Source organism: Fusarium redolens (assembly GCF_020744475.1).
Source record: "Fusarium redolens strain MPI-CAGE-AT-0023 chromosome Unknown BKA55scaffold_3, whole genome shotgun sequence".
In the NCBI taxonomy this organism is placed as follows: Eukaryota; Fungi; Ascomycota; class Sordariomycetes; order Hypocreales; family Nectriaceae; genus Fusarium; species Fusarium redolens.
The window spans coordinates 1205576-1229165 of NW_025763666.1; the positions used below are offsets into that span (position 1 = coordinate 1205576).

At 49.4% G+C, this 23590-nt stretch overlaps 7 protein-coding genes across 7 annotated transcripts; 3 read left to right on the forward strand and 4 right to left on the reverse strand.

The window, feature by feature from the left end:
- Nucleotides 1-242: 242 nt before the first annotated feature.
- On the reverse strand, nt 243-1500 carry BKA55DRAFT_590464 (uncharacterized protein; the record flags this gene model as incomplete). The annotated part of the gene is made up of 5 exons (XM_046195096.1): nt 243-302; nt 359-479; nt 535-960; nt 1015-1084; nt 1140-1500. 5 exons carry the CDS (start codon nt 1498-1500, stop codon nt 243-245), a joined length of 1038 nt encoding a protein of 345 aa, XP_046053808.1.
- A 2091-nt stretch (nt 1501-3591) lies between these two features.
- On the reverse strand, nt 3592-5397 carry BKA55DRAFT_635777 (acyl-CoA dehydrogenase/oxidase). Its single transcript, XM_046197016.1, has 2 exons — nt 4095-5397; nt 3592-3990 (listed from the first exon to the last, which is right to left on the reverse strand). Exons 1-2 carry the CDS (start codon nt 5285-5287, stop codon nt 3900-3902), a joined length of 1284 nt encoding a protein of 427 aa, XP_046053809.1. The 5' UTR covers nt 5288-5397; the 3' UTR covers nt 3592-3899.
- Nucleotides 5398-5422: 25 nt separating this feature from the next.
- On the forward strand, nt 5423-7637 carry BKA55DRAFT_557736 (carboxyl transferase). The gene is made up of 3 exons (XM_046191826.1): nt 5423-6234; nt 6287-7331; nt 7387-7637. The coding sequence occupies exons 1-3, from the start codon at nt 5696-5698 to the stop codon at nt 7507-7509; spliced, it is 1707 nt and encodes a 568-aa protein (XP_046053810.1). The 5' UTR covers nt 5423-5695; the 3' UTR covers nt 7510-7637.
- A 1534-nt stretch (nt 7638-9171) lies between these two features.
- BKA55DRAFT_557744 (uncharacterized protein) lies at nt 9172-9441 on the forward strand. Its single transcript, XM_046191827.1, has one exon. The coding sequence runs from the start codon at nt 9196-9198 to the stop codon at nt 9433-9435; it is 240 nt and encodes a 79-aa protein (XP_046053811.1). The 5' UTR covers nt 9172-9195; the 3' UTR covers nt 9436-9441.
- A 3152-nt stretch (nt 9442-12593) lies between these two features.
- Nucleotides 12594-15246, forward strand: BKA55DRAFT_502944 (uncharacterized protein; the record flags this gene model as incomplete). Its single annotated transcript, XM_046186965.1, has 2 exons — nt 12594-13980; nt 14033-15246. 2 exons carry the CDS (start codon nt 12594-12596, stop codon nt 15244-15246), a joined length of 2601 nt encoding a protein of 866 aa, XP_046053812.1.
- Nucleotides 15247-15715: 469 nt separating this feature from the next.
- Nucleotides 15716-16137, reverse strand: BKA55DRAFT_685558 (rhamnose mutarotase; the record flags this gene model as incomplete). Its single annotated transcript, XM_046198810.1, has 2 exons — nt 15716-15942; nt 16005-16137. The coding sequence occupies 2 exons, from the start codon at nt 16135-16137 to the stop codon at nt 15716-15718; spliced, it is 360 nt and encodes a 119-aa protein (XP_046053813.1).
- A 346-nt stretch (nt 16138-16483) lies between these two features.
- BKA55DRAFT_557749 (uncharacterized protein) lies at nt 16484-18343 on the reverse strand. Its single transcript, XM_046191828.1, has 2 exons — nt 17141-18343; nt 16484-17092 (listed from the first exon to the last, which is right to left on the reverse strand). Exons 1-2 carry the CDS (start codon nt 17956-17958, stop codon nt 16900-16902), a joined length of 1011 nt encoding a protein of 336 aa, XP_046053814.1. The 5' UTR covers nt 17959-18343; the 3' UTR covers nt 16484-16899.
- Between the last annotated feature and the right edge of the window lie 5247 nt (nt 18344-23590).

Here is a 23590-nt window from a genome sequence, read left to right on the forward strand (position 1 = left end):
ACTGCATTGAACGCTTTTGTTTCAATTTGAAAATAAATCAAAGTTGCAAGTCAATGTCAAAAGTCATAGAAAGCGTAGGTGCTCAATTTCTAAGACATCGATCCATGTGCAGCAGGTTTTCTCGCCTCATTAGATACATTATCGAATTCCAATCGCTATCTGGGCACGGCAGCCCAACCATATGAAAACCAATTAGGGTAAAATTTTAAACAAACTCCTTTTCGCCTTTTGTTCATCGAAACTTAGGTGACGGTGTAACCGCCGTCAACTCGGATATCAGCACCAGTGACATAGGAGGAGGCCTGTCGAGAACCACCGATTAGCTCATAATTTCAAAATTGCCAGTGAGGAAACTTACATCGGACAGCAGGAAAGCAACTGGGCCCATGAGATCTTGAGGCTGACCCATCTTACCCTGAGGAATGAGAGAAGTCCACTTCGCTTTGAGATCAGGGTTGTCGTCAAGAATCTTCTGAGTGCTGTAGTGACCAGGTTAGTTACAGCTTAGCTAGAGGCAGCTTTGAGTACACTTACAGAGCAGTGAGCATGTAGCCAGGAGAGATGCAGTTGACTCGAATATTGGCGTGGGCCCATTCGACGGCGAGAGATGCGGCAAGGTGTCGAACACCAGCCTTGGCAGCGTTGTAGGGAGCCTGGGGCTGGGGCACGTTGACAATGGCACCAGACATGCTACCGATCATCACAATGCTTCCTGGGGCCTTTCGCTCCATTAGGTGGCGGGCGACTGAGGTCGCAAAGAGGTAAGTGCCGTCAACGTTGACAGCCCAAAGCTTGCGGAGACGGTCAATGGGGTAGTTAACAGCTTCGAAATTCTCAGTGAAGCCAGCTGAAGTGACCAGATTGTCGATTTTGCCATGCTCCTTAACGACCTCAGCGATACAAGCCTCGACAGACTCAGGGTCAGAAACATCGGCATAGTGGGCTGTGACCTTGGGGGTTCTGGGGAATCTGTTTAGTCTCGCGTAGTTGGAGTTTATGGAATGATGAACTTACCTTCGAGCTCGAGGGTTCTCCTTTTTGAAAGCTTCAATGAGAAGACTGGTCTGCTTTTCAGCTTCCTCCTCTGCAGCATGGTCAGTATAATGTCTTTGTTCGCAGGTCATAAAATATGCACTTACTGTTCATGTCAACAAGAGCAAGGTGAGAACCAGAAAAGACCATTCCCTGGCCCATGACAAGACCCAAACCACGAGCACCGCCAGTGACGATACCGACATGGCCGTCAAGCGAAAAGGTGGGAAGCGTGGGCTTCACATACTGGCCACCAGTGCCAGCGACAGGCTCACTGCTAGGGAGCTCATGGTCTTCTGGGTACTCGACCTCGATCTGAGGGTCAGTTTGGGCGTATTTTCCAGGCTTGTCCTGGCGGGGAGGGCCGCTGTGAAGCTTTCGTGCACCAGAAAAAGCGATAGAAGGGCGGATCAGAGCTGGAGCGGCAACGCGGCGCGCACAAAGGCGCAGAGCAGGTGCAAAAGACATGGTCAAAGTGCAACTCGAAGTGCGGTTATCACAAGAAGATGCGTGAAAGAGAGAAAAGGAAGGCTAGAGAGACGATATTGCTTTATGAAAGCAAACAGTGGCAGCCCAAAACCCAAGGATTATGAGCTCAGGTGGCAAGAGCTTGAAGCTGGAGCTCCCTAAGCTTGACGTCGATGGTGCAGGGATAAGCACTGCTGATTAGCGCCCAGGAACAAAGCGGGAAAAGATGTGTACGCCAATGATGCCGCCAAAGTCAACTGTAATCCAAATTGGACAACAATAGAGACAATTGGATGTGAGGAGCAGCTGACGTGGAGGGAGACAATCGATGATGATGGAATGGATTGGGAGGTGGGAAGCAATTGTTATTTATTACATTGCCTACCTACACCACCACGAACTTGTAAAAAGAACTAAACCTCAAGACTTGGCTGATATTTTGCTGAGCCTCACATTTCCAAAATTTTGAGGTCTCGTGTAGCGCTCGTCGTCCATCCCGCCTGGCCTGGGCCCGAATAACGGGAGAGCTCCCCACCCAAAGTCCACTAAAAACCTGGCCCCCACCCCCGGTTCGGCCGGCTCTCATCTCATCTCATCTCAACGACATTTGATGGATAAATCCGCAATTCTATCTCGAATCCATGATGCATCTCTCGGGGATCATATGCGTGGATCTCTTCCAATTGTTCCAATTTGGCAACGCACATTGCGATTGACGGTCTAGAATTCCCATCCATCCCTTCTTCTTTCCCTTTCCCCTCATTTATCCATCATTACCAAGACATTATTACAATCTAGGTACGCTCAGATGACTGGATGGGAACCCCGCCCCAGGCATCAATTTGAAGAGAATGGTCCCAGAGCCTGACCTAACTTCATTTCTCCTAAGTAGCATTTCGACTATACTGAGGACATACTGGAATCATACCATCAAAATCTTCCAACATGTTCGATGGCTTAAGCGAGATGGAGACTAACATGAATGGTAGCCCGGAAACTCGCAGGCAGCAGTTATTCAACCTCGAGGATCCAAAATTATAGAAGCCCGATCGCAGTAGTGCACTAACCCCTGACACTTGAGCAGTCCCGGATTTCCATTTTTGGACCTGGAGGTGGAGGTCAGAGACATCCCCACAATGTTAACACTCGCGTAACCAAGGAGCTCTCCAGGTGAGAGCATGGGGTATCAATACCCATGGAAGAATCCCCAAAGCCAATATTTCCTCTCTTGCAATTATTATCTCTACAATCCCTGCCCGTGGCCGCATAGCTCCGCTCTACGGCATCAAAAGCGACCTTCTAAACGTTCTAGACAAGCAAAGCATCGCTCGTGTCCGGCTGGGTGTTTCAGAGCCTCAACATGCAAGCTGCAATAGCCTATGATCCCGGTGGCAGGGTGACTTGAGAAGAAGCAAAGAAAGATACACGCGGCATGAAGCCAAGAATGGTCAGGGCCACCACTTCAATATGTCGGTGGCGGGTCTATTAGACTCGGTGTGCAGGTGAGGTGTGTTGGCACCACTTCACCGTGCGGCATGCCAAAGTCAGAAGTACAAACATAATAGACAATAGTCACAGTTTGATCGATCGGAATGTCTCACACAGAAGAGAGAAGAGGAAACTTGAAAGAAGAAAACAATAGAAGTTGACCGACCTGTTCGAATCGGATCATCGGGTCACGAGGCCATCGGTAAATTGACCAGGCCAGGTTATCAAAAGCAAAATCAAACAGGGCTTGTTGCTCGATTTTTGATTGAAATCCGACATTATTGGAACATTGGAAACAAATGGAAACTTGTCATTGCTGCAGAATGTGACAAGAACTTGATAGGAAATGTCATTTTGGTGGGGGTAGCCAGCAACTCAATACCATCAGACAAAATATCACGATCTTTACAATTCCGTGCTCAATCGCTGAATTCCTGATCAATGCTTCTGCAATTTGTTATGAACTCTGTCAGCAATCGAGAGAGTTCAAATCATCCAATGGCAAAGAAGATATGCCTGTTGAAGGTCGGGAATTTAAATTGAGCCTCCATTACTACTACGTGGGGGTTGTCGCTTGGTAGATCGTGGGATTCACAAGCTTTCGTCAGGCTTAATAGTTTCCTGTATTTTTGAATTTTTATTTTCTTAGTTTTCAGTTCCTTTATTCTACTGGCTATTCAATCCATTCGGGCCAATTCGTGATACACATTTCTTGCATCATAGCATGCTTGATCAAGACCGGATCGCTCTCGTCTAATGACTGCCCCTGCGGGAGTCAGCGATAGCTACACCTGTGGAGCTAATCCGTTGGATCGAGCCCTTTTTTAACAGTTCCTTGGCTCATACGTTGATCCTGGCGCGTGTGTTCATGGGTGAGCCTGCCCATGATCTTGCATTGTTATACTTCCTCTTCATGCCTGGGCATACTCCTTGTTGAAAGCCCTTCCAATGACCATTCTTCGAATCTCGGAAGTACCAGCTCCAATCTCATATAACTTGGCACTGCACATGTGGTCAGTCAATTGCTCAAAATACAATTATGTGCCCAAGGCTCTCATTCTCTTCAGAGTTGATGCCAGAGACGCAACAGGAGGGGTTAAACTTACTCTCGAAGCAATCTTGATGCGGGCATCTCCTCAACGTAACCCATTCCACCAAGAAGCTGAATGCAATCGAGCGTGCACTCAGTCGCCCGCTCAGCTGCATACAAGATAGCTCCCGCGCAGTCCTGTGTGCGGATCAAGCCGTTCTCGTCGACCGCCTTGGCGGTTGTGTAGGTATAGGCACGAGAAGCCTGGAGCTTTGTGTACATATCTGCCAGCTTGCCCTGGAGCAACTGGTTGTGGGCAATAGGTTGACCGAACTGCTTGCGCTGGTGTGTAAAGGGGAGGGCAACATCGAGCGAGGCCTGCATGATACCCAGAGGTCCAGCACTCAACACCAAGCGCTCCAGATCGAGACCTTCCATCAGGACTCGCACACCTCCGTTGACCTTGCCAAGGATGTTCTCCGTAGGTACGAAGACACCGTCGAACATGAGTTCGCCGGTGTTGCTGCCGCGCATGCCCATCTTGTCGAGCTTGCGAGCACAGCTGAAACCCTCACTCTTGGTATCCACGATGAAGGCTGTGATACCCTTGGAAGCCTTCTCGGGCTCTGTCTTGGCGTAAACCACAATAACATCGGCGTCAGGACCGTTAGTGATCCACATCTTGGATCCGTTCAGCACGTAACCACCGTCCACGGCTTTTGCTGTTGTTCGCATGCTGACGACGTCGCTGCCAGCGCCAGATTCAGACATGGCCAGCGCGCCAACACTTGTTCCAGCAATGAGGCCAGGTAGGTATTTTTGCTTCTGCTCTGGGGATCCGTTGAGTTGCAGCTGGTTGACGCAGAGTTGTGAATGTGCTGCGTAGCTGAGACCAATGGAACCAGAGGCTCGTGATAGCTCCTCCATAACAATGATGTGCGCCTGGTAACCCATAGCAAGACCGCCAACGTCCTCATCAGCTGTGATGCCTAGGAAGCCAGCTTCACCAAGCTTTTGCCACATCTCTACTGGGAAGGCATTTGTCTTGTCTGTCTTTGCGGCGACCTCCTCCGTGATCTCACGGCGTGTGAATTCCTGCACACGCTCCCTCAACTCATCAAGCTCTTCATTTGAAGGGGCTTCGAAGCCTTTGGGGTGTTTAGAAGAGTGAAGACGAGACTGAATGGCGGGGAGAGTGACAGCTGGACGGAACTGACGTGCCACGACAGGTCGTGCCAGAGATCTGAATGTTCGTATGCTTGTTGCCATTGTGAAGTTGTGACTGAGATGAATGAGGTGAATGATAGAGCAGCAAGATATTCGGAATATTCCTCTGCTTATCTTGTTTTTTCTTGTTTTCTTGGATAGAACTGAAAGTGAACCGACCGAGGGAGTGAGAAGCGGCCGGAAAACACGGGCTTCGATAGCCGTCTTTGATGGACCCGGCTCGTCGCGGCTTCTAGCGGCCGGCCCGCTTACCCCAGGTTTTCGACGTCACAAGCCTCGGCCTTTGGCGTAGCCCGCGCTTCGGCTTTAGCAATTGTTCATTCTTCAGGAGAATTAAGAAGAACTTCCTTAATTTCCGTCCTTCTTCCTTGAAAGAGTCTCTTATTCTCGTCACAGACTTCTTCCAAAGTGAATTGAGTATCTCACAATCACCAAAAAGAGCCTTCAGATATGACGCTGTCACGTTCATCGCGCCAGGCGATACTGCTCGGTCGCCAGTTCAGTCGGCGCACACAGATATCTTCGCAGAAACGAGCTGTCGCAAATCTCACTCCTCCACACCAGGCCAATGCCATCTCACGAATTCAGACAAGCGTTGATCCGTCGTCAGACGAGTTCAAGGAGAATGAGAAGCAGATGAACGAGGTCATGAGCCGCATGCAGGAGCTCGCCCGCAAGATTCAGCAGGGAGGACCTGAGAAGGCCAGACAGAAGCACATCGCGCGCAAGAAGATGCTCCCCAGAGATCGGGTTACAGCTTTGATTGATCCTGGAACTACATTTATGGAGCTCTCCCCTATGGCTGGTTATGAGCTCTATCCAGAGGCTGAGGTACCTGCAGGCGGTATCATCACTGGTGTGGGTGTTGTCGAGGGAGTGACATGCGTGATTGTCGCCAATGACAGCACAGTCAAGGGCGGTACATATTATCCCATTACAGTCAAGAAGCATTTGCGAGCACAAGCTGTCGCAAGAGAAAACAAATTACCGTATGTTAACAAACATCTCTCACAGCATGATATATGAACTGACAGCTGCCAGATGCATCTACCTCGTCGACAGCGGCGGTGCCAACCTCCCCCATCAAGCCGACGTCTTCCCCGATCAGAACCACTTTGGTCGCATCTTCTATAACCAGGCCCGCATGAGCTCAGAGGGCATTCCCCAGATCGCTGTGGTCATGGGTCCTTGCACAGCAGGTGGCGCCTACGTCCCAGCAATGAGTGACGAGAGCATTATCGTCCAAGAGCAAGGTCACATTTTCCTCGCCGGTCCTCCTCTTGTCAAGGCTGCGACAGGAGAGGTTGTCAGTCATGAGGATCTGGGAGGTGGCAAGATGCACTCTTCCGTGTCTGGTGTGACAGATTACTTGGCTGTGGACGACGCCCATGCTGTTGTATTGGCTCGCCGCTGCATTAGCAACCTCAACTGGCCCAAGAAGTCACCAGAGACTCAAGCCCCCAAGCCTACCTTCTCAGAACCTCTCCACGATCCCGAGGAGCTTCTTGGCATTGCTACCACCAACCTGCGAAAGCCTCTGCCTATTCGAGAGGTCATCGCTCGTGTTGTGGATGGCTCTGAGTTCTCCGAGTTCAAGCGCGACTTCGGTACTACTCTCGTGACTGGCTTCGCCGAGATCTACGGCCACAAGGTTGGCATCGTGGCCAATGACGGTATTCTCTTTGCCTCTTCCGCCGTCAAGGGCGCTCACTTCATTGAGCTTTGCTCCCAGCGCGGGATACCATTGGTGTTCTTACAGAACATTTCCGGATTCATGGTAGGGTCACAGTCCGAGCGTGACGGTATCGCAAAGCACGGTGCCAAGCTCGTCACAGCTGTTGCATGTGCAGATGTACCCAAGTTCACCGTCGTCGTTGGTGGCAGCTACGGCGCCGGAAACTACGGAATGTGCGGACGAGCTTACAGCCCACGATTCTTGTGGATGTGGCCCAACGCCAAGGTTGGTGTAATGGGTAGCGAGCAATTGGCTGCTGTGATGGAGACTGTCGGCAAGACTGTCGACGGTGGGTTGAAGGAGCGTATTGAGAAGGAGAGTGATGCCACATTCTCTTCAGCTCGATTATGGGTAAGCCATATCTTTACGACTCTTTGTGACATGATCGAGGCTAACATTATTGTAGGACGATGGCATTATCCCTCCCCAACATACAAGACGATACCTGGGTCTGGGTCTACAGGCTGCTATGGGAGGTAGAAACGAGGTCAAGGCGGGTGATACCAAATTTGGCGTCTTCCGAATGTAATGACTTGTATGCAGTAAAATATGTTAATTTACTACTGAACTTTATGTTGGCATGTGAATTGTCAAAGAGTTAGGAAAGGCTGGATATCGTATAGTTCTTTGTGAACAAGTTAATAACTCAGTATGACTTCTGTCCAGCACATCCCTGTTGCAGTCCTCAAGGCTTTGCTCGTAAGCTTACACGACATATACGTAAGTTATATATAGATCTTCCAAGCTCGTATAGTCGAGTGTGCGCCCCATCTTTGAATGAAACTGATACCCACTAGCCAACGTGTGTACAGCTGTTGGACGTTGGAATGTAGGTATTTCCATGTTATAATATTTGTTTGCGATATCCGCCATATTATCTACTTTTCAAGTTGTGTGAAGTCAGTAGCATTGTTGATAAAACTAAGTAGGTAGGTTCATAGATTTATAATGAGATCTCGACTGATGCATCACTGCGTCAAAGAACCAACTCGAATTCAAAGCAAGTCATTATATAAAATATAATAAGATTCATATAGATTCCATCTACTAAGTATGTCTAGTTCTCGGGTTTAGATATTAAAAAATAATTATTGCTTTAAAATGGTTAGATTAGCTTACCCTAGATATGGAGAACACTCGACTTATCGAGAATTAATGACAACTCTCTCCTGTAAAAGTTTTTCCTTGGCACCCGCTGTTAGCGTTCTGCTAGGGCAGAAAATTTTTACAGGCCAAAATGGCAACAAAAGCAGCTGCGGGACTAGCGGGACCCTAACAGCTGCTGGAAGAAAGGGATTCAGAGAGTTGACCTTTCTTCGTGACAAGTGTTTTCAACGGCACTGAGCTCCGCGAGCTCTTGACATCGCCTCCGGGCACCATTTCATTTGTCTTATCTACGACTTCTTCTCACCTCGGCATTTCGGCTTCGCGAGCCTGCGACATTCCGGCCTCTGTGCCCCTCGACTTCCCGTAACACCGACTTCTGCAGCTTCGGCTGCCCAGACGACATTCGCAGCATCTTGCTGCTTGACATTGAGGGTCATCGCACCCTCACTCTCACTCTCACCTTCGCCTGCAGTTTAACGCTGCCTCGACCGACTACAGCAGCTTTAGCTGCCCGAACAACACAAACAGCCTTCGGCTGCTCGACTTTCTGGGCCCTCTCGTGCCCTCGACCTTGACGCACGGACCCCACATGGTTCGTTGCCCTTTTTGCAGCTCGGAAGCTGCTTGACCGATCTCTGCAGTCGCGTACTGCCCAGAGACCTTCTTCTTCTTTGCGGCCTCGGCTGCTGCCTGGAACACCACCAGGCTTTGACAATCTGTCTCACTGGCTGAGACCACGTGACAAAAACCGCTGGGTTGAAACGGTACAGAGCTTACCTGGAGACCATGGAACGGGGCGGTTGCCTCGTCTACAGAGCAGCGTTCTAGCCGCCTTGGGTTTTTCCCTGCGAGGGGTTTCCCCAAGGATGTACGGTCCTAGGTTGCAGCTACTGGCGATCTTAGGGGATCATGGACTTCCTGCCTCAGGGTATGGAAAGCTACTTGATCTATCTGTGCAAGAGAATTCTAGGCTGGAGAGGAATAGTTCCCGCTGACGGGATGACCTCTTGAAAGTAAATGCGCCTTTGTGCCGATGATATGCTGGATGAACTAGATAGGAGACGCTGCTGGAGGGAAGCTCTGCGAGGATCAACTGTATTGATGTCCAATGGGACGTGCTTCACCGACAACTACTGTAGGGCGAGCTACGAGTAGAGAGGTGCCTCTTGGGGGTAATGAGTACAGAAAACGCTCGAGCATGTATACGGCTCCGATCCAAGAGGCCTTGCAGATGATCCGATCGAGAATCAGCAGGGCAGCGATTGTAGATAGTTTAGCTCAGCACGTCCTGTGCTCCATTAGGAGACTTTTTGGGGCCTACGGCCCCCCGGACGAAAAATATACATAACATAACATAACATAACATATCGAGAATTAATGAATGATCGACACTTGACAAAGATCCATCCCACCCTGGCGACTGATGACGTTCAAGGGCCCCTCCACCGATAAACATGAAACACGCCAAGGAAGGACGATGGAACCCAACTAAAGTGATAACTTGCAGGTCTGATTTGGCTGGACCCGACGCCCGGACACTGATCAATTACTGCCATTTATGGCTGTTTGCTGTTGGTCATGTGAAGCTTCGGGTCGAAACAAACAGTAGTTACTTATTTTTAATAACTGTCATCTGTTGACCAAACGAAGCAACTGTCATACAACGGCAAAGCCTTTCCTTTACGGGCAAGGAGTCGATCGAAGACAGATCTTAAGGGTGAAACACAACTTCAACTCAAATGTACCCGACACAAGTCAACTTCCAGGGCCCCTTGTGGATTATCGTAAGATACGGACACGATAACAGTTGAAGCGTCGCATATGCTAGTCACTCTGTTAGATGCTCCGACGGTTCCGAGCGAATTCTGTATCAGAGCAAAAAAGTGCAGGCTAAACCCCCAAGATCGTATTCAGGCTCAACTTGGCGGACGGCCTGTTGGTGATATAAAGAAATTAAAGGCCATGAAGTTATGAACTCAATTGATATGAAATCGCGCATGACCGTGGCTAGTGCATCAAACAAATTGAATCTCATTAAGCATCAAACGACGGACGCTACTCAATGTGATCGTCTAATGTCCGAGGCAGAAGCCTTACCGTGCACTAACGGGGTATCTAATCGAGACCAGGCGAGTTAGCTTGATCTGTAGCGTGACTTCGGCTGTTTACTTCGGTTGTGGTAATTGACATGGAATCAAAATTATCGTGAGTGTTTGTTCAGCTTCTTGTTGCAAGGCTGAGCTCAAAAAGCTTGGCTTGTCAAGGCGGAGGAAACAAATGAAATTACTTCCGAACCGATGGAGTCACTTTAAATTGCATTCGACAGAAGAAAAGAAAAGAAAGATTGATAGAAGTACGGAGCACATTCCAAGACATTCAAGAGACCCAGAAGAGGAGCATGAACTCTGGAAATTATCTGACAAAAGATGGATCTCGTCTTGTGTTGGTTTTGGTGCTGAGAGAAAGACACAGACACAGACAGACTGACAGAGCTCAAAAAGGTGGCTTGCACTCTGTGACTAGGGCCCGAGCTGCAGGAACAGAGCACGCTAGTGTTTCTGCTAAACTCGAAAAGCTGTTGCAAGGGACCCCCCCTAGCTTGGCTTGGCTTCTAGGGGTTTTCGAGAGACGATGCTCTAGCGTGATTGGTGGGACTCATACTTCAGACGGACGGGCAGCCAGTGGGAGAGCAGTGGCTTGTCTCGCATGCATTTACGGGGAAAAACGGCCAACGGCCAGATGCGCTCCTTTGAGAGGTCATGACCGCTGCCCCTTCATCTCTGATCCTCTATCCTCTCTGTTCATATTGCGCTCCGTATGAGTGAATGTGATTCTTGAATGGCGTTTTTGAAAGCGAGCAGGGTGGTCCCATGTTGGAATAACGACGATCCTGCAGCAAGATGCTATCGTGATGGGGCTTGCTCACCCGTAGTAACTGGATCAGTCGAGTGAGTGAGTGTTTGTTGTCTCTGTGCCTCTCCCGTGCTCCCGTCTAGCCCATGTATTCCATTGTGGAATAGCCCTGTTTCGCAGGTGAGGTGAGGTGCTTGCTCAACTCCAAGGGACCCCCGAAAACCTCACCAATCTACTAATGTACCTTGGGCTTGGGTCGTACTCCGTCCATCCTTTCAATTCCATTTCCTCTCTTATCCCCTCGCTTCGCCTCGCTTTTCTTCCTCCTCTCCAACCTCACCCGCACGTCTTGTGCCTATTGTACTGTACTGGTACCTACAAGCCTGCTTTGACCCAAGCTGTCGTAGTCTGCGCCTCGTTACATTCATTCGTTACTACTTTTGATTCTTCTCCAACTGTGCCTCTATTGTGCACCTTTTTTTTTTTTCAACACTTCTTTTTTTTACTATTTTTTTCTCTTTCTTTTTTGGTCTGTCTAGAAGATAATCAGACCGACTTTTTTATTCTTCTTTTGTTTGATAATTTTGACAATTAAGTAAGGGGCCACAAAAAGATAATCAGGTTCAAGGAAAGAAGCAAGAAAGAGCTGGGAAATCAAACGCCTCACCACGCCTTCCTCTTCAGCAAACAATTGGTGCCTCATCGATCTGGCCTTAGGTTCCATCCTTCTATAGGATCTCCATTCACCACTCATAACCATTATCGTCTCATCACCTGGAGCATCCTCAAACCATCGAGACGCAACTTTGAAACACGATTCGTCCAGAGCCATCCCCTCGGTGACACGCCGCCTCGTCTCACGACATCGGCATCGACTTTGGCCTTTGCCCACTGGTTTTCGATTCCGACTCCGACTTTCATCCCCATCTGCTGTGCTGCTCTACCTCGGAACGGATCCCATCCATCTTTTTAGTCGTTGATTGCGAGCCCCTGTGACGTTGACTTGATTTGTCGCGCCCAAATGATCTCATGAAGTCGTGACCTTCTTTCGCTTCTTCGGTATGTTTTCCCTTTCGCTCCTTCCGCAGCTCGAGATGGCCTGGATGTCATCTTGATTGTTTCACTTCAATCTTTCGCATCTTCCTCCACCCATATCCCCTTGTAATACTAACACTTCTCTTCAGATTATTTCTCATTTGCATTGCTTGCAGCGCCTGCGAGGTCTGGATTACCGTGCAACAATCTCTCATTTTTGGGTCGATCCGTCTTATTTTCTCTCACGTTCGCTTCTATCCAGTTCTCATCTTGCCTATTTTTATTTCGCTTTTCACATTTCTCGTAAACTCGACGTAGCCTGTGGCTGTACGACCCGATCGAGCCCAAGAGAGGTCAACTTTTTATGCTGCAGCACCCCAAACAATTCGGATACAGACTGCTTTTTCCATATACGAACGCTGTGCCAGTGATTCTCCACAAGGGCGATTTCGAGCGCTGCAGGCCATCGGATACTCGCATCATTTCATTACTTCGGTTCCTCGCAACCTCACGGCTTCCTACATACAGTTGAACTGCATATAGGGGCTCGCTACCGGACTCCTAACCGTGTTACGCTGTTGGTTTGAATGAACTCTCGACTTGGCATAAAGGAACTAAATGAGTCAGATGTATGATGGAAGAGGGATGGACTCAGCACCCGAATCTGGATCTGTTAGGAGAGCACGCGAGATGCCGCAAGGTGGATATCCGCGACAGCAGCCTCTGTACCCAGACAATATGGACGATAGTCCGCCTGGCGAACTGAGGGCTCCTCCTCGTCGACCTATGGGAGGACACCCCGCCGCGCAATCAAGGCTTCCGAAACCCAAGGCTGTGCCTGCCATTGATTATAGAAGTGGAAATCCTGGTGTTGCCATATCTCGACCACAGCAAGTTCCACAATGGCCTCTACCCGGCCCCCCGATGGCCGCTATGAATTCGCCTGACCCCGAGCCATATCGACCACCACCCGGACGACCAACTCAGGCCCCTCAACGACCACCCCGACCCAGCCAAGTTCCTTCTTTGCTGGATCAGTCTCGACTCCAAGAACCGACCCCAGTGTTTCTCACACCCGAGTCTGACGACTATCACTCTTCCGTTCCACCTTCTCCATCCTCCCGAATGACAACCTCCAGTCTTGGATCGCTACCTGACTTTCCTGAGCCTAACCAAGCGACAGCTGCAGATTCTAATAGACGAAGTGTCAACCTGGGCCCTCCAAGAGCGAGCGCTAATCTAGGACCCCCCCCTTCGTCTCGCCGGGGCGCATCATCCTTCTACTCGCACGCGTCTTTTGTCTCGCCGATTCCCGAAGAGAGTCTTAATTCGAGATCGCATGGCTCTTACGCATCAAGTGCCGCTATGCCTGAAAGCTGGCCCGCAGGTTCTCGGGCAGTCAGTCCCTCGTATTACGATGAGACGGACAACAAGAGTCAGGATTCCGCTTATGACGAGTTTCATGATGAGAGTAAATTGGTCCGCAGTGCAAGCATCGGCAAGAGAGGAAAGCCTTCAATTGTTACTACCAAATCATTCATTATGGAGCCTAATCATCGCCCTGCTCCCTCGCCGGTCCAGCCTTTCGACTCGGGAACCGGTTATATCGATGCTTCAACAAGCTCTTCTAACACACTTCCTCTGGCGAAGACATCGGCGCCTTCGCAAAACCCTCACGACAGCCTTAGCCCTGACGCTATTCTCGGTGCATATGCTGCTGCCAGCGCCACCAACTTGTCAGAGGTACCAGTGCCTGCGCCAACACCTTCCCCTCAACCTTATAGTCGACTTTCGGCTATTCGACGACCTCCGAAGCTGGACATTGAGGCAGTGAGGAGGGCCGAGGAGAGAGGCAGTATCACCAGCTTGCCTGATTTGATTCGACGTGCAACTCGCCTTGCGACCATGATTGATTCTGGTAAAAGACCAGCCAGCCGTTTCGACAACTTGAATGATTTTTTTGACGATAAGGGGCAGACGCGAGGGGGTGACAAAGAAAACTCAGGTAAGAAGATCCGCTTTAGGATATGATGTTTTGATGAACTTACATGTTGTAGGACTATCGGATATGCTGGCAGCATTCCCCCCCCCTGCACAACAACCAGAGCGACAGAACCGTGGATCCTGGTTTCGAACGACATCTTGGCCCCTTGCTCCCACCCGACAGGGTGATGTTCCTTCACGATCCGGCCTTCGCGAGATGACGCCTTCGGATGAAGGCCAGGGTAAGCGACGTCGGCGCTGCTGTGGCCTGCCTGTATGGGCGTTTGTCCTCTTGCTACTCTTGCTTGTTGGCATAATTCTGGCTGCTGTCCTTGTCCCATTGGAGTTTTTCGTCTTCAAGAACTTGGGCAATGATGACAAGCCAAAGTCTGCTCTTGCTCAGTGCCAAGAATCATTGAAGTGCCAAAACGGTGGAACAAATATCATGTCACAGGGTACATGCTCATGCATTTGCACAAATGGCTTTACAGGCTCCGACTGTAGCGCTGGTGGCTCCGATGGTTGCACGACTACAGATTTGGGCAACGATCTGAGCAACGTCACGCTTGGTAAAAGTATCCCACGCCTTATCGAGAACAGTCAGAAAAACTTTTCTATCCCTCTAACTGGAACTGCCATCATGGCAAAGATCAACGCTGCAGAGCTGTCCTGCATTGCCCAGAACTCACTGGTCACTTTTGATGGTGCTGCTACACGCAAAAGGGGAACTTTACTTGATAACCTGGCTTTCCAATTCAAGCGAGAGGCGGCTGCACCGACTCTCGTTGCCCGTGCACCCGAAACTGCCCCTGCCGTTGTCGTATCCTCCGAAACCGCTGCACCAACCACGCTGGTGGTTGACGAGGGAAGCCCCGAAAACGCGCCAACCTCGACAAGCGATGCTGGCAATGCTGCACAGACCTCAGTGGCAGCAGACCCATCGCAGACACAGGATCCGATGACCAAGTTCAAGATCACAAACGAGGTCCTCGACTTTGCGCGTGTCGCTGTCCTCTATGTGTTGCAGGAGGAGGACGTGGACAGTGCTGAAGACGCACAATCTAGCCTTGCACAATTCTTTGCTAAGGCTCGTAAAGAAGCAGGTGTTTTGGCAAAGGAGGCTGCCAATGTCAGTATTGGTGACAAGGAATCGGTTGACTTGTTGAGGTATAAGATCAGTATCGGATCAAAGACAATAGGAGGAAACGTGAAGCGTCATGTGTTATCTCCAATGGCTGCTCCCACCCACCTGTTTCTTCGACATAGAGTAGTCCATGGTTCAAGGTGAAGTGCAGCAGCGAGCTTCAGATGATCCAGGAGCCAAGAGTAGACACTGTGTATAACGCATGAACATGGGTAAATATGCATTTTGCAATGATGGCGTCGGTCTAGTTCATTCATTTCGTTATTTGCTTGGCTTTGTTCAGCTTCACCAGGGCTGGGCCGTGGATGGTAATGAGAGAGGATTAAGTAACGGGGTTGATGAAGAAGGAGAAAGACAAGAAAGAAAGAAGAAAGAATTTTGCATAGGCATTTCGGAGGCGCCCTTTTCATTTTACCCTCCTATTCTACTACCCCCTTTTCAGTATGTATCACTCGCGAGCGAGATTAGCGAGGGCGTTGTACCAAAAGATAGAGGCCTCAGGACTTGATGCCGTGAATCGTAGGGATTTAGATCCTAAGCTCTCGATGAGTCTGGAGTGTATTGTGATTTCGCCTTATATGATTCCTAGATTTTATGTTGCATTCTATTCACCTCAGGGCTGATAAAAGACCTCCTCAACTGGCTTCCACCAAGAAGGCTCGCCAGCCTCAGAGCTCACTGCACCGGGCACAAGACTCTCCTGCCAGGCGTCTGTCATCTTCCACCATTCCCTCACACGGGGGTTCTTTGCCATCTTGTCCATGTCGCCGCTGTAGTCTGAACCGATGTATTTGAAAGAGGCGAAGAGAATATGGCTCTGGTCATCGTAGAAAATGCTGTCTATATAAGCGATTAGTCTCTGTTACAGTTGTCTCATAGATACACCCCAGGATAGGCCATACAGTCCCGAATATTGCACTCTTGGATCTGCTTGAGAACGTCGGGCCAGACTCGAGCGTGGACTTCCTTGTACTCAGCGAGGTGTTGAGGCTTCAATTTGACGATCTGAGCGAAACGACGAGCTGTTTGTGACATTTTGTGTTTACGAATGGTGTACTATGCGTATTGTTGGTGAAGTGAGAGTACTAAGACAAAACAGGATCGAAATAGCGTAGCAGCTATAGACTTTTAGAACTTACTTGAGATCGGATGGGAACAAGTAGTTATATAGCTAAACTCGGGGATCGGGCTAGCATACAGCGAGTCGAAACCCCGCATACAACATGACATTCTATCCACACTTCTTACCTAAGGATCGCGGATGCTCCCCCAAAGTGGAAGCTAAGTTAGAGTGTGAGCGGATAGTGCCCATCCAGGGTCCACAGTCTGTGGGGGATAGACCTTGGGTAGCATTATCATTTTATACTAAGCGATCATAGTAGTCGTATTGCTTATTGGTTAGATAGAACGAATACATCAGATACCCAAATCCGAGACGAGTGAGTGTATAAGTATAAGATAATTTTACGTCTTTATTTCAAGTATATCCAACAGTGCCTAGACCATCCATAACCCGATAGACACCACTGAATCTCCAAAGAGAGGACAGTAACAATTTTGAATCGTTACCAAAGAAAGCCACGCCGAGTCTGATACGTACGTAGCTATCCAGTTCATAAGACATGATCCCATCCACCGAACCCATAACGCCTGTCCCAAGCCTAAATCCTTTAAAAACATACAATCTTTGGTATCAATAACACGCCTGTCGTAGAAGGCTGCGTTGGCAGTGTGCGTTCCCCTTTTCTATCAACCAGGGCTGAATGCGTGCAAGTACAGAGTCGCAAAAATCGACTCTTAGTTGCGTGGCTCATACTGGGGAAGAGCCTCCTCGTCGACAATAAGACCTGACTTCTCGTCTTCAACAAGCATCTCAGCAACGGCGGCCTTGTGAGCAGCGCCGGGAGCGGGCTCAAACTCGGACTCAGCGGATTCGCCCTTGAAAATACGAATCACGCGGAGAACCATGGCACAAAGGAACATGGTGAAACTAAATATGTTAGCATGCGAATGAAAGAACAGCAGGGAATGAACTTACAATGCAACTCCGACACCGGCAGCGACACCCATTAGGACAGGGATGATGATATATGCGGTAACGTGCGCGAGAACATCACTCCAAGACTGTTCGGGAGTCTTATTGACGAGAGGACCATGCTTGAAGTTGTCGGTAGGCTTATTCTCACCCTTACCATGACCGTGATGGGGCTTGCGACCGTGGCCATGGCCCTTACCCTTCATTCCGTGGCAGCCCTTGAACTTGCCCTTGACACCCTTCCAGGTGTCGTGGACCATACCCTTGGCGCGGCACCACATATCACAGTCCTCTGGTGCCTTCTCGCCAGCACCCTTGACCTCGATGCTTCCGATGATGATCTCGCCAACAGGGGCCTTGATGAGCTTGACTGTGACAGGAGGGACACCGTCGACGAAACGGTCGCCGACTTCGATGATTCTGACTTCGACATTGACAACCTCGAGATGTTGATCCTTATCGACTCCTTCAGGTCGAATGGCCAAACCATATCCCAGTCGACGCATATCGCTCTTGCCGTTGGCCTTGATAACAGCAGCTGACAGGTCTCCATTCCAAGGGTCAGCGTGTGGGTAGAGTTCGAAACCGTTCAACACCAGGCGACGGTCCTGGATGCCAAAGTTAAGTTCTAGTTGAGTATCATGGCCACGGCACTGGAGGCAAGGAACGTCGACGACTTGGCCATAGGCGGTCGCAGGGATCTCGAAAGTGTCGACCTCGATGGGAAGGGTGCGGAAGATGCTGTCGTCCTTGTCAGAGGTCTCTGGGACGATGAGCACAGCAGCGGCGGTCGCTGCAAGGGCGAGCGGCTTAAAAAGCATGGTGCGACGGGACTTTCGATGTATATAATTCGTGTATTGCTATGATTAATTGATTGGCGATGATAATGATGATGGTGATGTTGCTGTTGTTTATGTGGAATAAAGAAGGATTAAAAGAAGAAAGAATGAGAGACGCAGCTGATGGTAACGTGCTTTACTCTTGAGGCGTCGGATGTCTCGGTGGCAAGGGCTCCGCTTTGGGTAAAGTCCAAGTGTAAGAGGCACGAAATCTGGGGCCGGAAGGAACGACCCCTCCCGCCGATGACGACGATTTTAACTTCACTTTTCTTTCATGCGCTAACATGATTGGCTCAGCTATTTCATGCACTCTCCTGCCTTTTGCCCACTTACCGTTCACCGTTGGTCAGAAATAGGCAATCACACAGGTACATATGGTTAGAATTGCAGTGATGCAATGAACTGAATCTGCAGACTTATCATAATTTAATCACAATCATTTGCCGGCTTCTTTACTTAGATACCTACTGTATCTCTTGGCAGTACGCGTATTCGTAGTATCAGCCAAGAATGACAATAATGATCCACTCACATGTCTCACATTGGCGTCCATATCTGTTACAAAGCACGCGATCAAAAGGCTCAAACCAGACGACTTGGTCAAAGGAAAACGATACTAATTATAATCTCGACATGATTAATAGCATGAACTATGTAAGTCTTGTACACATCCGTAACGTCTTTGTTTTCAAGCAACCCATAGCAAGTCTCTCAATAAACCAAGGCCCCCTGCCCTGCCCTGGTCTGACCACTGTGATCCCTGACCGGGCCATAAAGTTGCCCGAAATACCGAAGCCGAAATCGAAGCCAACAAGCAGGGCCGAGTTAGAATAGAAATGGAGTCCAGACAAGGAAAACCAACATATCCGTAGTAAAGAAATGAAACCCCCGATATGCCATGCTTCATAATCAGGGAATGTTTTACAAACACAATCCAAATCGTGTGTTCTGCCTCCTGAGACTTAGCCTTCAGTCTCTAAGGCCTGTCCATGCCAAAGACTTTTGAGTTTGTCTCTGACATTCTCCCACTGCAGGCGCCAGTCGATTCTCTTGCTTAGACCCCCATCGCCATCACCGTCACCGTCACCGTCACCTTCGCCAGCGCCAAGCTCAGACGGGTTCTGATGGCGATGAATTGGAGAGTCATTACCCCATGGGAAGTTGGGATCCTCAGGGACCCTGTTTGTGGGCGTAGGATAATCATCCCCTGCCGAGCCCGGTTCTTGAGTCTGTGCCTTTGTGACTGTCCTCAACGTTGTAAGCGGCTGGTGGGTGCTTGTTTCTGTATCTGCCCTTCATTAGTCTAGTGGTTTTACCTGTCAAGAATAGCACAAACCTTTTACACCAAATGTGTGAGTCATGTTCGACCGATGCACCGTGCTGTGGTTAGACATCGAGCTTGTTGTGTTGCAGGTCGATGAGATGTCATCCGTGGCTGTTAGCGCCGATATGTACGACAAAGATGAGACCGGCCCATTCGCTGCAGTTAAGCAATCGGTGCTAGCCGGAATCGCTGTAGGAGCCGGAGCGTAGTACACTGATTCCGTGCAGGTCGATGAGCTAGTAGTTGTAGATTCACATGGAGTAGCTGTTGCCGCCGAGCCAGTCAAGAAGTATGTGCCTGTCAATGTATCAACCCCCGAAGATGTTCTTCTAGAAGTCTGTGATAGAGTTGAGTTATCCGCAGGGAATGATGCCAAGGCGGAACTTTCAAGGCTGGTCGATACCCCCTTTGCGCTACCGGTTGTCAAGAAAGTCGTCAGTGTCCCCGAGAGCGACGATGTAATGGTGGCCAATGAAACAGTCTCTGTGCTCGTGAAGTCAGTGAGGCTGGAGGTTGCGTTAGTCCATGTGGAAACAGATGTATTGGTAACTGCAGCCCCAGATACTTGAGATGTTGGGGGTTCCGCCAAAGTAGTTGTACGAGTCAATGTCGTAGTACGGGTGTATGAGGTTGACAACGAAGCATCATCAGCTGAGTTGCTGGGGGCAGACTGGGATCCGATTGGTTTTTCCAAAGTTGTAGTGCGGAATACGGTTGTTGTGCGAGTATATGAAATAGACTCTGAGGTTGCACTGCTCCTATTGCTAATGGTGGACTGGGAAGTACTAGACTCTTCCAAGGTGGTCGTGAGGGTCAGAGTTGTGGTACGAGTATAAGAGATTGATTCTGAGGTTCCACTGCTGAGATTGTGAACAGAAGAATGGGACATACTTGGCTCCACCAAAGTAGTAGTCAAGAACCGGGTTGTAGTGCGAGTGTATGAAGTCGACTCTGAATACTCGCTGTTTACACTCCACGTCGAGAAACCTGGCTCATTTGTGAGGCTCAATGTTGGCCAGGTCGTCCATGGCTCGGGGTCTGGCCTCCATGAAGCGAATGTGGAGAGACTGACAGTGCCCGGAGTAGTCGAGTTGGAGATTGGGAAGAGTGGTTCATTTGTGCCCGAAGCAGACGCCGATGTATCAGTCTTGGTGCCAGCCAATGTGGTGTTTACAGTGCGATAAGATGTCCTGATCGATGGTGTAAGAGTCACACTGGATGTCGAAAACTCTCCCAAGGTTCCGGTAATGGTGAAACGAGTCCCTGTACCACTTGGTGGAAGAGGAGCCTCGGTTCCCGTCGCTGTGGTGTTTAATGGAAAAGGGAAAGGGGCTGTGCTGGTTGATACCGTTGAGAGTGCATTACTCTCAGATGTCATTGAGAAAGTCGGCATAATGACAGTAATTGTCACGTCTGTGAACGTTTTAGTGTAGATACTGCCTGATATAGTGGTGTGTGTAACGTTCAGTGAATTGGGAGGTTGAGGAGTGACGGCAGCTGTGTCGCTCAAAATTTGAGTTCCAGAAACTACGCCAGGACCAGTGCTGGTAGCCGTAACAGTTGCTTGGGCAGTTGAGTTGGTGAACCACTCAAGGGTGCCAGTAGTGTTCCTTGACCCGGAGGCACTAGCCGTGATTATGGACGGCGCCTCACCTCTCGTACTTGAAGGATATGTTTCACTAGCCGTAATTGTAGTCGAGTTAATGTATGGAGTAGTGCTGTTGAAGCCAGCTGTTGTGGTAGGAAATGTAGTATCAGTGCCTTGGGGCTTGATAGTCTTGTCAGATTCAGACCATGACATTGAAGACGCTGCTGACTGCCAAACAAAGGTTGTGTTGATTGGAAAAGGGAAGTTGGTAGGCTGCTCAGATATGATGACGGTACTGATACCAGGAAAGCTGTCGAGAGAGGTCGACTGAGAATTGAATGTACTTTTGCTGGATCCCACAGTTTTAGAAAAGTTGTACCCACTAGTGGTATGAGCCACTGTGACATTGCCCGACGAGGACAGGCTTGTTGGTGCGAGACTGCTAGTGATGGTAGAAGTCATTGTTGTCCTGATCACCGTTACGTTACCAAGTGCCGAACCATCAGATGGGCCTCGGGTTGACGTGGTAGACACACTGGGAGGGGTCATTGGTGTGGTAATGATTGAAAGCCAAGAGGTCGGGAAAGAAAGTGACGGGACCTCCAAAGTAGCTCCCGAAGTATGTGAACCAGTCAGCGTCGAAGTTGGCCAATCAAACAAGGAGTCTGTCTGAGAAGATAATGGAGTGCGCCTCATGGACATTGACGAGTTAAAGCGCGAAGGGGTAGATGTGGAATACTCCGTGGAAACGGAGTTGTTCGCCAGACTTGTGACGCTACCTGTTGGTATGATACCGCCGGGAAAGATAGTAATAACTGAGCCGTCAGACACAGTGGTCACGGTGAAGGAGCTAGTGACTGCGTCAGACGTCGCGTTGATAGGCAGAGCGGTTGACGCAAAGAGAGTCTCTGAAAATGTTCGGTCAGGGGCTGTGGCAATCTTCGACTCGGAAACGCCAACGCTAGCACTGAGCATAGAAGTCAGCACAGAGGAGAAAGACGAGCTTGTGGTCGGCGAAGTGGCGTTGAGTGCAGTGTATGTTTTGCTCGTGGTAACTGTGGTAGAAAAGGCAACAGTACTAGATACCACGATTGCTGACGAGTCTCCTGTTCCAGCCCCCGAGGAATCATCAGAAGCAACAACAGTAGGTGTTGAACTGCCAGATGAATTTGAGGTACCGGAAGATGAGATAGGAACTCCAAGTGTTGTAGTGAAGTAGGCAGTAGTTGTAGTAAAGCTCACAGTTCCATTGATAGGAATACTTGAAGCTGGAGACGATTGTTGAGTTGACTCCGAAATGGAAATTTCAGTCAAAGTGCTCTGGGTTGTGATAGTTTCGGCTGATCCAGTGGCCAGACTGCCCGATGTTGGGTGCCTTTCTGAACCAGTAGCGGTAGCAAAGCCCTCAGTAGAAAGTTCAGACGAGTTCTGTTGTGGGATGACTGTGATTGTCGTGGTTTCGTCTGCAGTCATGGGGGCAGTTAACGATGAAAGGCTTGACGAAATACCATTTGATGAGCCGGGGACGACTGTCACTGTAACATTAAGCATTTTTGTTGTCGTTGTGGTTGACCCAATCTTTGTTACACTATTTTCGTGGCGAGAAGTAAGCTCTGTTGTGAGCCCACCTGAAGCTTCAGCACCCGACACAGTTTGTGTGCGAGATACACTCTCAGTGATTGTCTGTGTTTCATTAAATAAGCCGGGGACTGTGGAAGATGAGGCAGAGCCTGAAGACAATTCAGTTGCCGTCCCAGGTGATGAGGTACCAGCCGAGAGATAAGTGCCAGTCAACGAAGAATTAGTACCCGACATAGTAGAAACTTGACCGAGTGAAATTGAGGAAGCTTCAGCACCGGAAGTCTCAGTTCCAAGGAAAGAACCCGAAACTGTAAGGCGAACACTCGACAGTGCCTCGGAGCCGGATGTACTGCCAGCCTTGGCGCTTGAACCAACAGTTATCATGGCAGTACCGGTCTCGAGTGCTGAGGAGACAAAGAGAGATGAACTGCCAGAAGAAACAGTATCATAGTGTGAAGAGACATTTGGCTTGGATGTCACACCAGCTTCGGAAGCTCCAGTCTGAGTTTCTGTTGCAGTGGACTCCTCGAGAGAGGGATCTGACAATATTAGATTTGAGGAGAATCTTTGAGTCAGAACGTAATACTTACAGGAAGTCGAATCAGTTGGAGCAACTGGCTCCCCAGTATAATAGGGAGGAGGTGGACCATAGCCATCGGCGAGAGCGTTACCCAAGGGCTTGTGAGCTTCGATGATGTTGTTGCCACTCACGGCTTTGCGAGCACCTCGATGCTGCTGGGGAGCAAGCCCGGTTGTACTGCTCAGAAGACAAGAGAGCAGTAGAAGCACCGATAGGACAGCGATCAAAGGAATGTTAGGTGGTCTCATGATGAAGATGTTAAAGTGCTGTTGTTCTTGAGGTTAGCGAATACTTCTCGCCCTTGAAGAAACGCGGAGATTGCTTTCTGAACTCACCAGAACGATTCAGCGAGCGGGTTTATTACAGAAGTGTTCAAACGAGCGGAAGAGTCGAGAGTGGAATGAGAGATCAGGTAAACGAGTGATTGTCGACTTCTAGGATATTATTTCCTTAATGCTTCCTCGAGGTGATGAGGAGAACCCGAGAACGAGATACACGAAACGAAAGAAGAGAAGGGGGGTGGAAGAAGTGAGAAGAATGA

What these genes read in the sequence shown, in the direction of transcription:
- BKA55DRAFT_635777 (XM_046197016.1), bottom strand. Translation starts at nt 5,287, where the DNA reads ATGGCAACAAGCATACGAACATTCAGATCTCTGGCACGACCTGTCGTG. An exon ending in GCATCAAGATTGCTTCGAGA is followed by an intron (nt 3,991 to 4,094) that starts GTAAGTTTAACC and finishes CCACATGTGCAG; the next exon opens with TGCCAAGTTATATGAGATTG.
- BKA55DRAFT_557736 (XM_046191826.1), top strand. Translation starts at nt 5,696, where the DNA reads ATGACGCTGTCACGTTCATCGCGCCAGGCGATACTGCTCGGTCGCCAG. An exon ending in GCAAGAGAAAACAAATTACC is followed by an intron (nt 6,235 to 6,286) that starts GTATGTTAACAA and finishes GACAGCTGCCAG; the next exon opens with ATGCATCTACCTCGTCGACA. An exon ending in TCTCTTCAGCTCGATTATGG is followed by an intron (nt 7,332 to 7,386) that starts GTAAGCCATATC and finishes ACATTATTGTAG; the next exon opens with GACGATGGCATTATCCCTCC.
- BKA55DRAFT_557744 (XM_046191827.1), top strand. Translation starts at nt 9,196, where the DNA reads ATGGGACGTGCTTCACCGACAACTACTGTAGGGCGAGCTACGAGTAGA.
- BKA55DRAFT_557749 (XM_046191828.1), bottom strand. Translation starts at nt 17,958, where the DNA reads ATGCTTTTTAAGCCGCTCGCCCTTGCAGCGACCGCCGCTGCTGTGCTC. An exon ending in GCCGGTGTCGGAGTTGCATT is followed by an intron (nt 17,093 to 17,140) that starts GTAAGTTCATTC and finishes TAACATATTTAG; the next exon opens with TTTCACCATGTTCCTTTGTG.